The sequence below is a fragment of the Anser brachyrhynchus genome (assembly GCF_964034855.1).
Source record: "Anser brachyrhynchus genome assembly, chromosome: 11".
In the NCBI taxonomy this organism is placed as follows: Eukaryota; Metazoa; Chordata; class Aves; order Anseriformes; family Anatidae; genus Anser; species Anser brachyrhynchus.
Window position 1 is genome coordinate 13,233,002 of NC_137706.1, and position 13,594 is coordinate 13,246,595.

The following is a 13,594-nucleotide window of genomic DNA, read 5'->3' on the forward strand; positions in this document are numbered from 1 at the left end:
CTGATAATTAGTTCTCTTAAAGATGCACAAATTTCTTTCTTCAGTGTTTCTGAGTATTTTTTTCACCATCTGTTTTATATACTTAAGAATCTGGAGGGGTAGTACTTTTTTTTTTTTCTTTTACAGACACCACTGAAAACATCAGTCTTTTCTGAATTTTCACCTTAGAATTGGGATGTCCCCTTCCCATGTAAGATCATTTTGGAAAGGTCCAAGTTTAACTGCAATGCTGAAAGAAAGAGGAGATTTAAACTGAATCTCCATAGGAATGGACAAGCATGGGGAAGATAGCTCCAATTACTCCAATTTTCTATGTGCAGAGTCCACCCACTTGTGTGTTGTTTCTTTTTCCCCAGCTAAGTATTTGAAAATGCAACATGGGCCTATGCATCAAACGTGAGACTTGCTTTTATGCACAGAGAGATGCCACTATACATTTTGCAGTAAAAGTTTAACATCCTGGTTTACATCCACTTAATGACAATTGAAATCAAATCTATAACCATTGTAGTATTCATTCACAGTAAAACAACCCCCAGTACATTTCTGGATTCGACAGAGCGTATTGAAGCAGGCTGCTAAACTGCTTGCCGAGTTGAACAGCCAAACCTGAACCCTGTTTGTGATCCGAGTGAATCCTAGAGTTCTTTAGAGAGGCTATTGCAAAGGTCATGGGTAACGGAGGATGCCTCCAACATCAGGGATAAACTCTTGAAGCCAGCTTTCTCTTGTCTCTTAAAAAGCACTCTGCATCCTCCTGTCAGATGGGCTCTGAATTCATGAGTCTCTGGCTGCTCGTTGTGCTTTTAGTGTTTGGTAGTAACTTCAGATTGCATATGTGATTCCAGCACTGGCAGTATTAGAGCCATATAAATGTCAGGCTTAAATTGTCCCCTTGTTTTAATACTTTGGGCTTTCTTCTAACAAAGGGAAAGGAAATTAATATGTTCCCTGTTGATGTGTTAAGATATACAAGCTAATTAAATCTATATAAATCATTAATCTTAGCATTTTAATGTCTTTGGTAGTGCTGTACCACCATCGCATAAAAGGACACCGCTTTATCTGTGAAATGTAGCAATCCCTGGGAACTGCCATTGATGTGAAGTCTTAATCTCCCATGTCGTTTCTTCAAATAAAAACTGGTGTATCTGGAAGCCAAGCAAGAGGTGAGAAGTAGGACCTGTAATATAGAGGGAGAAGTGGACAGGTTTTTCTCCTGTTGTTTTTGGAGGTCTAGATCACGCTCTCTGAGGGATTTGGGATGTTAGTGTTAAAACCTATTTTCCATGGGGGAGGAAATTTTCCTTAGTAAGACCTCTATCAGTAACATGAGTTTAGTGTTTCTACATGTTTGTCACATTACTCAGGGCTCTTTATCAGATTATTCTGCTTCTGTTGGAGTTTGTGGTGCAGCAAACCACAAAACGAAGACCTAAAGCTGGATACCCTGGCTGTTAGGACCAGCACAGCGGCAAGGTCAGCTTACTGTAAAGATACCACCAGGTGTCAGGTGCTTCAGGTTTTATCTAGGTTTCACCATCTTGATTAGCTTGAAGCCTTCAGTTTTAAGGGTGTGTTTTGGTTTATTAAATGTGTAATAAGTTTCAGGTGCACTGAGTTTCATAGGGCATGTTGTTACATTGATAATGGATTATGCAGAGATCTTCAGCATTAACCAACTGGCACTAGTCAATAAAAAATAAAGGCATGTTAACAGTCAATTAGTGCTGATGGAATGGGCTTGTTACCTGGACACAAAGCTGCACTGCTCTTCTGGCCCAGAATAGTCTCTCCATATGATACAGGGTGACACACAGCCATGTGGATGCTAGGTTGCTGCATTGTTTGAAATTACGTATATATGGAAAATATTTGAATTTTTTAAAGGAGAGCAATGACTAAACATAGCTGGAATAAGTAGCAAACTAATGGATTTTAGTAGGCTGTCCTGAATAGAGAAGCATTTATTCTTCTGAGCAAAGCGGCAGAATCTGGTCCCCATTGCTGTACCACTGGCCAAAATGCAAAGCAAATAACTAACTACAACCCAGAAAATATATTTGAACTGATGTTTCATTGCTTTCAGATTATAAAATTGAAAGCATATCTTGCAGCAGGTCACAAAAGTGGTGATGTGGGTGTGTTTGCAGTACTGACTGAACATCAAAGCTTTAAAAGGCTTTTCTGGCATCCAGAATAGTTCCTCTGTTTGTTTTTCCAGCTGGAAAGTGGTGATAAGTCTTTTGATGGAGACATGGTTCTGGGCTGAAACATGTTCCTTTTGGCTGCTTGCTTTCACTTGATGGTGGTCTGATGCACAGAGAGGATGTTAGGGTGCTGCTTCTGGCCTGTGAACTTGAAGCCAAACAACAAAGCCATTCCAAGGCTGGGGAATTTAGGTAAGGCACAGGTAGCTTGATATGCCAGAGATCTAACAACCTTTGTTTTACAGAATTCACTATGAAAAGAATAAAATACAGCACAGAAAAAGTAGGATTATTATGCTCCATTCTTCTTGGGAAGCTGAATACTGGAGCCTACACCCTTTAGTCTCCATTGCTGCCGAAGGAGGTGTGTACAGAAGATGCCCAGAATGTGGTTGGGATGAGTGAGTTGAGTTCAGAGAAAAATCTACAGAGTAAATAGAACATGGCTAAGTGATGTTTCCACCAACGTTTTTAACTATGTTTAGAAGCCATGCACATGTGACAAAAGGAGGAATTAAAGGAGTGATGCAGAATACAGGTGCCTGCTTTCACTGAGCTCTCGGTGGGGCATTTCTGGAGCTATTCTGTGGCTCTGCCCCTTTGTGCTAATGGAAGTCCCAGATTTCTGGTGAGGCTTCAAACAAGATGCACCTGGAGCTCTGGGCTTCACAAGCCTCATTATTTATGGTCTGAGAGATACTTGTGTGGTAATGAGGCTTGTGACTTTTTAGTCCCTTAATTATTTAGCTAAATAAGTATAGTACAATGGACTGAACCATAATAATGGAAAAGTAGGATTTCTCAGCTAGTGGCAGTATTTTTGATTAGCTCAGGGCAAAGGGGAAAAGCAGTCTGTGCGTGTCTCTACAGGAAATGTAGCAGAGAGAACTTAATGTTCTTTCTTGTCAGAGGCTGCAAATAAAAGTTAACTACAACAGACCATTGATTTATGCAACCGAAACCTTTGCCACATTGTGCACAGAGTTATTACAGAGAGAAACACCAAGTTAGGAACAAGTGAAAACTCTCTGTAAACTCATCCCTTTCCTCCCAAGTTCTGAGCAACAAATTATGTCCATAGAATCTAATAACAAAGGTGGTTTTTTGGCCCATTTTGCTCTGTTTTAATAACATGACCTAAAATACCTGTAACTTTTATGATGGAGAAAGGCCCTGGAAATTCACTTGACGATGTGGCAAGTTGCTGGTCCCAACAAAACTTGGAGCAGTCTATTCTGTCCTGACAATCCAATACCAGTACCGTGGAGAGGTGGTGTTGGAGTTGACTATAGGAACTTTAGGAAGTTTATGCCCACAATGACTGTTAATGAAGTGCATTACTGTGAATAATACATAATCATCATATGATAGACACAGAGTACCTCAAAATTTGTGATAAATTGCATGCTATTCCTGTGAAATGCAGAAATATTCTGTATTTGTTGGTGGGAAGCGAGGCATAAAAATGCAAGAACTGGCCCCAGGACTTGAATAAAGTGAGAGAAAGATAGTAGTTACTTAATACAGGTCCTTAAACTGCCATCACTGATCCATTCGTTGACTTTTAAAGTGACTTCATGTTAGGTGTGCATTTAGTATCTATGAAATTAATTTTGTAATAAAATTAGTTAAGTAGTAGAGCTGAAGAAATGGGAAATGAACATCAGATGACAATATTTTCCTGTGTTTAAGCTCTAGGAATAATTATTAATATTGATAATCTGAGAAGATGCTTAAAGTAAATGGTGAAAAAGTTACAGTAGTTAATGGAATTGAAAATAACTAAGATACTACAAGTTTTGAGAAAGAGTGAATTGCTTGGTAACATGTACTTGTCTGAATGGCAGGTATTTTGATGCCTCCAAAAGAGAAGTCATAAATCCAGGGCCAGTGAGTGCAGGTCACGCTGCAAGGTGGGGCCAGGGCCCAGGAGGGCAGCAGCTCTTGCATTGTGGCAGGGCTATCCCCTTGGTAGTCCTGTGGGAAAATGCCATCACATTTTTGTCTGTCAGCAAAGACCAAAATACAAACAATTCCTGCTTTACACGAGCAAGAACTTTCTCTCAAACACACGAAGCAATGCTGACAGTCTTTCCAGCGCGGTCATTGCAAACATCACCCAGCGTGATTCAGCCTGGTTTGGTGGGGTGGCACTTTGAGGGATCACCTCATCCGTCACAAGGGAAACTTGGCTCTGCTTTAAGGACTGCAGCTGGCCCACCCTTGGATCCTGTTCCCTACCTCACTTCTAGGAAGTTCATTTAAAAGCACCCTGGCTGCTGTGTGCTGCCGCTTTAAGGCATGCACGCACTGCCAGGCTTCAGGTCCTGCCACTGCAGGAGCACCAGGCGCAGGCAGCAATCCTCTGATCAGGGCTCGGCACTCCCTCGCTGCTCTCTACTTAATAACGTTTGCCTGCTTAGGAGACAGCTGACCAGTGAGCTGAAGGCTTTCGTCTAGTGTGGCAGAGTTTCACCTGGTGCTGGCGGCAGCTCCCACCATGGCAGCAGCTCCAGGTGCTGCTGCAGTAAAAACTGCAAAGTCCTGCAAAAAGTACCAGACAGTGAAGCGGCACGCCAGCATCTACACGTACCAGGAGCCACCCCACAGGTAAGGCATCCTGCTCTCTCCTGAAGTGCAAATATTCCTTACTGAGCAGAAATGTGGGGTCTTGTCTTTTGCCTTTCATTTAGGCAGAGTGTAGTAACGTGAAAAGGAGCATGAGAAAAATCACTCCTCTCTCTATTTTTAGATGTACTTTAAACCTCTTTTCTTCTTTTTTTCTTCTCATAAAAGTAATATTTCATACTGCATCATAAACATCTTCAGCATAACTCCAGTGAGTTCAGGGTATAGCAGGGTAATAAATCTCTCTATACTTTTCCGGTGTATTATAATTTCCCTTGAATATCCACTGTGACCGAAGGTCAGGGTGAGGACTGTGGATCAATGGACCAGCAATCTGACCACGTATATCCTTTGAATGCTGTTACAAGAAAGCGTTTAGGTTGATTTATTTCAAAGTAATTCAAAAGTGTTCAGTTCTGTTCACATCATGCAAGGGGAAATCGTGGCAACAGGTTTTTAGCCGTGAGTCCCTGCAAGAGTGAATATTGCTGCTGTCAGGTACAATAGCCTGTTTAAAATGGGATGAGAGAGCTGTAGCTTAGCAAATGTGGTGACAGCATCAGAAAAGATGATTTAATAATCATTCACAGAAATCTGCATTGGAACACACAATTTTTTTTACAGGAATATGTAATTCTTGGTGTGCTGGGGTCTTACACTCCTGTCCTCCCAGCAGAGAACAGGCGCAAAGGGCAAGAATTTCTTAGCATTTCTTCCCCTCATCTTAACAAAGAAAAACTTCTTCATTATTACCATCAAAGTAAAAGGCCAACACCGCATGGCAAGCAAATGAATGTTAAGTGCTCTTGCTGGAAATGTTTAGACTGCACTTTGTTCCAGAAAAATATACAGAATGTCTTGCTAGCCTGATGTAAAAGCTGTATGGCTGGAAAGGCTGGGAGAGCAAAGACTGGAATTCCTGCTGGGGAGCACGGATGAGTTATGACTGAGTAGCAGGTGGTGGGGAGGAAGAGGCACGTCCTAGAGATGGGGAAATCATCCGAATTATTCATCAACCCTAAAAACAAGAAGGTCATTCAAGTTCCCTAGCTTATTGCTGTCGTATTGCTCCCACAGATTGGGTGCTGTACAAATCAACAGTTTGGGGATCTGGAGGGTAATAATTTGTCTTGTTTTTTCTCTCGTGGGGTGTGTGCTGGACCGTCAGCAACTCAGATGAGGATATCAGTGAGGATAAGGCTGACAACCATGACCCCGAGCAGATCTTTCAGAACATTCAGTACCAGAAGGAGATCATGTCCAACATCCGCTGCAGGCCGTGGCCGATGAGGCAGAAGCTGCGGGCGCTCAGGTAACGGTGTTTGCACAGAAGCTCTCAGGCTTACTGACTGTGACCGTGTTTCCAGCTGCAGTTTTCCAGTGTAAGCTGAAAGGGAACGAGCCCAGAAATGATTAAGAGCGGCTAGGAAAGCACGGTGTGAGTACGCTCTGATGAGACCTGAGAGCTGGTTGTAATCTTAAGGTAATACATTGTAAATGGCGGTAAGTAATGCATGCTGGTAGGCACATTTGGTGTAGTCATGATGTTTCACAGCTTAAGATCTCAATAGTTATATTAACACTGCCATATTTGCAATGCAAAAGGTGGGTGTCCAACTCTTTCAGTTAAACTGTGTTAGGTCTTTCACAGTATGGTCTACTTGGGACTTGCTCTTTTTCCTGTTCATCAGGCCTCTTTCTCTTAAAACACTGTCTGATGCGAGGATGGCATTGTAGTCCTGAGGAAGTCCCAGCAGCAATAGGATCCTTGCTTAATTTTGGAAACAAAGTGATTTTTCTCTGTTACACAGAATAGCGACTTGATGTCTCCCTGCTCCTACATGACTTCTGTGTTGATGAGTTTCCTGTGGTCCTCATCCACCTTCTCCTGAAGTTAAAGATCAAGGATAAGCAGCTTTAGGATCGGATATGAATCTATTTGCATCTTGAAAGAGCTCTATACCATATTCTTATGTATTCACATACGGTTAAACATGCTGTCAGGACAGTTGTCTTATTTTAGTCATTTCGGTTGTGCTGCTTTAAGAAAGATTTGAATTAAAAGGACATGGGAGAAACACACACACACACACACACACACACACACACGAGAGAGAGAGAGAGAGAGAGAGAGAGAGAGAGAGAGAGAGAGAGAGAGAGGGAGAGAGCGCTCTCCCTGCAGTAAAAGTTTTTAATGTCAAGTTTTCTCAGACAAAGCTCTCAGTGGTTTTAAAGTGGTAGTAAAAACTTCAGTATGAAAAGAAAAAAAGCTTTCCCTGGTTAAGGATTTTACGGTGTGACATAGTCCATGACAATGTTTCAGAGCACTTTACTAGTTGCTGCCTGTGCAGAGCTAGGGGCTCAGAGTAATGGCATCAATGTAAAACAAGATTCCACCTTCTTCTGCAGACAGGCAAAGGAGATTGTGCTGAAGTATGAAGGGAGGCTCACTAGAACAAGAGGCTACCAAGCTGCTGGTGCAGAGGTATGTCTGCTGCTTCTTAAATTACAGCTCCTCTCTATACCTATAGTCATCTGAAGTTTTTATTCACAGGAGTGTATGTTTTCTGTGCTGTCCCAATCTCTATCTCAAGAACTCTGTAGAGGGAGGAAAAAGGAGTTAAAAGCTTCTTTTTTCTTTTTTCCTTTTTTTTTTTTCCAATTGTGAATTTAGTAATTACATTTAGTAATTACACTCATTTAATGTGTGAGGGATGGATCTCCTATTAACGCAGGATAAGCTTCCTTCTCAAATAATATATGAATATTGATGTCTGCCAGAGGGGGTGATGGGAATGGGATACCAACAATACAATGTCAGTATTCTCTGAAGAGCAATTTCAGCAGACTGTGGGGCCACAGTTCAATGGTTTAGTATGAAAAATGTGTCTAGCTTTTATTTTGGAAGACAATCCTACAGTAGCTTATTGTAAATACATTGTCAAAGAAGGCTTTTGCTTGCATAATACTCAAATAATTTGAATCTAATCTTAGCAAATCTATTTATAACACTAAAAATAGACCCTGGCCCTAATTGCTGGAAATTAATAACACATAGGAATTTGTCCTTAATATGCAACGACCAGAGAAGAGGTCTTTAGTCATCTAAGCAGTCAAGAATATTTGTGTCATCATAATGAGTAGACTTTTAATGATGTAATTCATCTTAATTCTAAAAGTAAGGGTTGTAACAGTAAGATAGAACACCATGTATATTATTTGTGTGAACAAGTGAAAGGCTGCATGTAGCTTGTTTTCTGTTATGGTGGCACACAGCAAAAGTTAAAACTACTACTTTTTGAGGGAGGAAAGTCTCATCTTTTCTTGTTCTGCCTTTTTGTGTATGGCAAATGCAGTGGAAGTAAGATGCTGTTAAATACTGTTTCATACCTTGGACTTCAGTGGAAGTAGGATGTTAACTAGAAAGAGACATGCTAAGGGTCTGCAGTATGTGTTGGTAAATCAGGTACTGTGCTCCCTTCTTGTTCTTATTCCCGTTTCTATAACAAAATCAAGATTTCATCTTAAGAGTTCACAATGATTCAAGCCTGTATCTAATTTATTTGCGTCTACTGCATGCTTTTGCTTGAAGATATTCTGCATAGAGATATAATTCAGAAGTTAATTAGCACCACTTATTATGCGTAGGATATTCTTTTTTCTGGCACAAATTAAAGAATATAGCCTTTATTTCAGGGCTAAGTTATTAATAATAATAAGTATAACAGAATGAGCTGAATTGTTTATTAAACTGGAAGTGTATTCTTAGAAAATAGTGTGGTGACCAAAAATGCACCACAGTAAAAACAAGCACTAGATCATCAGAATACGAATTTAATGTTTGAGCTAAAAACAAAATGTTTGCATCAACCTGTAAGATGTCATCAACAGTCTGAAGGTAACTGAAGCTGTTAAGTGTATCCATTTTTAAATTAGCTTGTAAAATTGGCAAAATACACACTGTTCATAACTGGACAAGCCATTCCTGATGGTATTTATAAAAATTGAAGCTAAACTACTTATTACTGTTTTGACATTGGCACTGAAGGCGTTTTGTTTTTCAGTTCATTTTCCCATTTATTTTTTTCTTTACATTTACATTTACTGCTGATATCCATACTCTGGATTATAACGGTATAATTATCCTTTCTTTTTTATTCAGGTATGTAATAGGTAGAAAAAGAGATGATGGTTATCTAATTATAATTTTAACTACATGGACATCTTTGTGTACTTTATAAAACTGCAACATAACTGGTGCAAGCTACTTGATTCCGGTCTCAGCCTTGTGAATCCTGTTTTCAAATGAAAGTAGCAATCCTAGCAATTCCCATGCAACTCACAACATCTACAATTTCTTTAATTAAAATAGTTCCAGTTCATGCAATAAAAATACTCACATCACCATAAAAATTAATTAACTTTGGCCAAAAAGATTGATGATACATTCAGTAATTAAAATGTGATTTACTTCTCTTTGGTTTAAGGAGATGAGATTTCATGATACAGTATTGACACTGCTGCTGACTAAAATACAGTTTTTTAAATATTTAGCTGTACTGTGAAATGTACTTTATAATGAATAAGATATACAAATGTTATTTTTCTATTGATACTGTCATGTTATAGCTCTAATTCAACAAATCAAAGTCTACGCTCAGTTTTGCTCATGCAGATCTTTTCTTTTCCTAAGTGCACATCCCACTGTGTACAGGAAGATGCTTTGCTTTGAGCATGCCAAAATATAGAGATTGAATAAGGATTGTACAAAGCATAAGCACAGTTCTTCTGTAGGTGCCAATTGCAATGTGCAGAGATGAGAGTATAGTTGTTGAATTTACTGCTGTTGAATTATGAAAAGCTTATTTGTCCTCTAAGAAAAACTGGTGTCCCACTTCTCTTCAAATTTGAAATTTGTTGTACGTTCATTTGTTTGCCCTAGAAATTCAATTTATTATGTTTAGTGCAGTGGGATTCCCTCATAAAGTATATGGAGACTGATTTGTATTGGCTTAGTCAATCTAGAGGACCTGTAGAATTCCTCTTAAGGATCTTGGTTGTGTTTTGTTTTGTTTTGTTTTTGACTCTCAGGTCTAGTTATACATCTTTGCAACTTCTTACCCTAAAGGCATATGCCATGGAGTCATCTTGTGATGCTCTTCCAGGCATCTTGCAACCAAACCCCATCTGGCAGGCTGGAGAAGGGGGTGATGGGCACAGGCAGAGTGAGAGCTGCTTCCCCCAGCATCTCCCTCCACAGCCCCAGCCCAAAGGGGCAGCGATGGGGAACAGCGCCCATCAGCTTCTGTATGCCTGGCCCTTGTGTGTTAAAGGTGCAGGTTGATGGCTACTGGCTGTACCCACAGAGGTTTATAAATCCCTCATATTTGTTAGGATTTGATAGTAAACAAGGTCAAGGGCTCCTGTGCCTTCTCACATTTTGCGTGTTTCTAAAACTCACCGTGGTTTGCTTTGTCCATCGCAACCCCACAGACATGCTCTGAGACCACAGCAATTAATAGTTGCAGTATTTCTTGTGGTACCAGATAAAAGAGAGGTGAGCAAAGTGCTCTGATGGATTTTTTTTCTTTTCCATCCAAAATTGTCAAATTTCTTTGTGTTTTTTTTTTTTCCTCAGCTTTGGAGGAAGTTTCTTCGACTTGCATATAATTTTGTGGTCATCTTTATTCCTTGGGAAATGAGAATAAAAAAAATTGAGAGTAAGTATAAAGATTTAACGGGATTTAACAGTAAAGCACTTGCTGAAATGATTTACTTTTGGGTTTACTGAATTAAGTAGTACTTGGGAGGAAGTGTTAAACATAAACTTTGAGCAGCAACACAGTTTTCATTTAGAGCTTTCCTTTTTTCTGCTTTGCCTCAGACACTGCACAGTTCTCATTTATGACCTTAGTGTGGGGTAGCTTTAAAAAATAAAATCAGTTCTGTCCCATTGTGGTTCTTAAAGAGCAGCAAGCTTTGGGCATAGCTTATTGCAGTCCATGGGGCAGCATCCTTGGGCCAAGCCCAGATGTGCCCAGGACCACGTGTGGCATACAACCTGCCTCGCCAGCCCCGGTGTCAGTGTCATTGACATGGATTAGGGCAGTGCTTAGCATCCTCCCAGTGAGCTGGGACATAGCTCTGTGCTTCTGCAGCAAAGGAAATGGCTGCATGATGTCACCCAGTGTGGCAGCTTCTTGTGTAAATGCTGCTGGTAATTATCAGACTTCTCCAACAGAGTTTGTGTCGGAATTGTGTTCTCCACATTGACATGCTAACATATTCACGACCTTGCTGTTTGCACTGCGTGAATGCGGCATGGTTTTCTTTGGTCTTCAAGTAATACTTCGTGAATAAATGATATGAGCTTTTATATACTGTGTAGCTCAGATAACTATTTTCTGTGGTTTAAGGTCATTTTGGGTCTGGAGTTGCCTCTTATTTCATCTTCTTGAGATGGCTATTTGGAATCAATATTGTACTTACCATAATGACGGGAGCATTTGTAGTCTTACCAGAGGTAAGAACGTATGGTTAATATTTGCAGAAAAATGCTTACTTGTTGCACTTCCCTTTCTGAATTAAACAAATGCCACACTTAAAGGCATACATCAATTTAAAATAAATTATTTAAAATAAATTCCACTGTTAAGAGGGTTTTTTTCTGCCAAAGGATAAGAGAATTTTGCTATTAGTGTTAGAGATTATATTTTGTCAACATGGTACTAATGCTTTTATAGAATATGTTTGTATCCGATTACTAAAATGAAGAATCAAATCCTAAAAGCTGCAGCTGGTGTGGAGTACACTCAGGTCCTGCTAATGTCATTTACAGGCAGAAAAACATAACATTTGCGTCCAGGCTCCGGTTTATTGTCCATTAGAAGGCATTTTCTAGAAGTCTGAACAGACATAACTTTGTTTAGGTCTTGCATACAAATAAGGCTATTTATTAACTTTGTTAAATAATTAATAAATGTTATCTTGCCCCACCGAACCTGTGTTTCAATAATGTCACCAGAAACATGTCAGTGTCTCATTTTTCTTCACATTGGTGAAGATGGTAAAAGAGAAAAGCACCCCCAAAGCACAAAAAAAAAAAAAGAAAAAAAAGTAAATTGAAATGGAAAAGATTCATTTTCATTTTTTTGATTTTGTAAGTAAAAGTGGATTTAATTTTAAAGTCCTATTTTGAGATCAAATATTGTTATATTTAGTTTTAAAATGCTTAAATTGAAATGAACTATATTTGTCCATTTTAAATATGTATTGTTAATGATTTCACTTGACCTCTCTTTTCATTTTTCAGCCATTTAGAAGATGTCTGCAGAGCACTAAATTACCTCATAGGTAGACCACAGATGGCCAAAAAAAATCTGGTTTAGCGGAAAATGAATGCAGGATTTCTCGTGGAATTGCTAGCTGGGGCAGGGTGACCAAAGCCCTCGCTATCTGATATACCAAATGGGGGGCAGGCCTTTGAGGGTCGGAGGGGCTCACATAGTTTTTGAGACTTTGTCTCTCTTTTCCCAGCTGCTGGCCGGAGCGCCCTTCGGCAGCACAGTCAGCAAGACCATTCCCAAGGAGCGCATCGCCTCTGCTCAAGATCTGGACACCATCTGGTCACTGGGGGCAAGGCTAAATCCACTCTTTATTTTAAACCCCTCGCTGTTTGGTTGTAGCCATTATTTACTGACCTTACTTACCGACCCTGCTCTCTGCAGGGCTACCTCCAGTACTCCGTTCTGTTTTACGGTTACTATGGTCGGGACAGGAAGATCGGGAAAGCAGGATACCGGCTGCCCCTCGCCTACTTCCTCGTGGGAATGGCAGTGTTTGCTTACAGCTTCATCATTCTCTTAAAGAAGTAAGATTTCCCGTTTGTTGCTGTTCATAAGCTTACATGTTCTGGCAGTTAATGGTGTATTTATCCCATTTCCTCTGCCTTTATCCTGCATGGCTCTATTAACCTGCTAATAGCAGGGTGGCAGACTGGTTTTAATTATAGCGTGCTCTTTATCTTGCTGTTGATCTCTTCTCCCTCTTCGGTTTCCCAGTCTATAAAAGGAGGGCAGCACAGAAGATCCGTGTGGTTTATGTTTGTATAGAGTTAGGTCTGACTCTCCTGGAAATTTTCCTCTTTTTCTCTTTACTGGTTTCAATATTGCTATGACAGAAATTTAGATTTTACGTGTAATGCTTTCAAGCATTATTATTCCCATCTACTGAAACACAAATATAAAAATGCTCTCATAGATGTAATATCCTTTGCATCATTTCAGCTGGTATGTGGTATCCCATTCAAACATGAGCTTAATTCCTTTGCTGTTTAAGGGCCAAGAGTTAGAAGAGAGCAAGACTAAGTGCTGGCCATAAATCCAGGAATGTGCAGTGCCTACAGAAGGGCAAGGTCACTCTATCCTCTCAATTCACTTTCTCCTCCCTTCTGGATACCCATTTATCTGGCACAGTGCGGTCCAGGGTGATTTTTAGTGTTGCCTATAATACCTCTCTGTTTCAAAACTGATCCCTTTTCATTTATTTTTATTCTAGCTGCTAGTTTGTGCCGGGGTCACTGATACGCTTGACACTGATTTACACATCTGCAGTTCCTGCAGATTAGCTTTTCTCCTTCTGATTTAGCCCACTGACTTCTTGCTTGCCAGATTATTGTAGTCCTTTTAACACTGTCCTTTTAGATGCCCTTTCTTTCATAAGCTATTAATCTTCATTTCATTTCTTAGAGTTTGCAA

The 13,594-nt window shown here is 40.0% G+C and overlaps 1 protein-coding gene across 11 annotated transcripts in view; it reads left to right on the forward strand.

The window, feature by feature from the left end:
* Window positions 1–13,594, forward strand: part of TMC3 (transmembrane channel like 3) — a 283,418-nt gene that overhangs the window by 256,646 nt on the left and 13,178 nt on the right. For 5 of the 11 annotated variants that reach the window (XM_080607203.1, XM_080607201.1, XM_080607206.1 and 2 more), the window contains 9 exons: window positions 1,029–1,169; window positions 2,225–2,402; window positions 4,634–4,820; window positions 6,007–6,150; window positions 7,248–7,323; window positions 10,477–10,558; window positions 11,255–11,361; window positions 12,375–12,473; window positions 12,566–12,708. In XM_080607203.1, the coding sequence (XP_080463329.1) occupies window positions 4,711–4,820; window positions 6,007–6,150; window positions 7,248–7,323; window positions 10,477–10,558; window positions 11,255–11,361; window positions 12,375–12,473; window positions 12,566–12,708 (761 nt within the window). In that variant the 5' untranslated portion in view covers window positions 1,029–1,169; window positions 2,225–2,402; window positions 4,634–4,710. Of the gene's footprint in view, window positions 1–1,028; window positions 1,170–1,370; window positions 1,480–2,224; window positions 2,403–2,455; window positions 2,575–4,633; window positions 4,821–6,006; window positions 6,151–7,247; window positions 7,324–10,331; window positions 10,396–10,474; window positions 10,559–11,254; window positions 11,362–12,374; window positions 12,474–12,565; window positions 12,709–13,594 lie in introns of those variants that run through there. The other 6 variants (XM_080607199.1, XM_080607202.1, XM_080607204.1 and 3 more) reach the window with 6 other exon arrangements.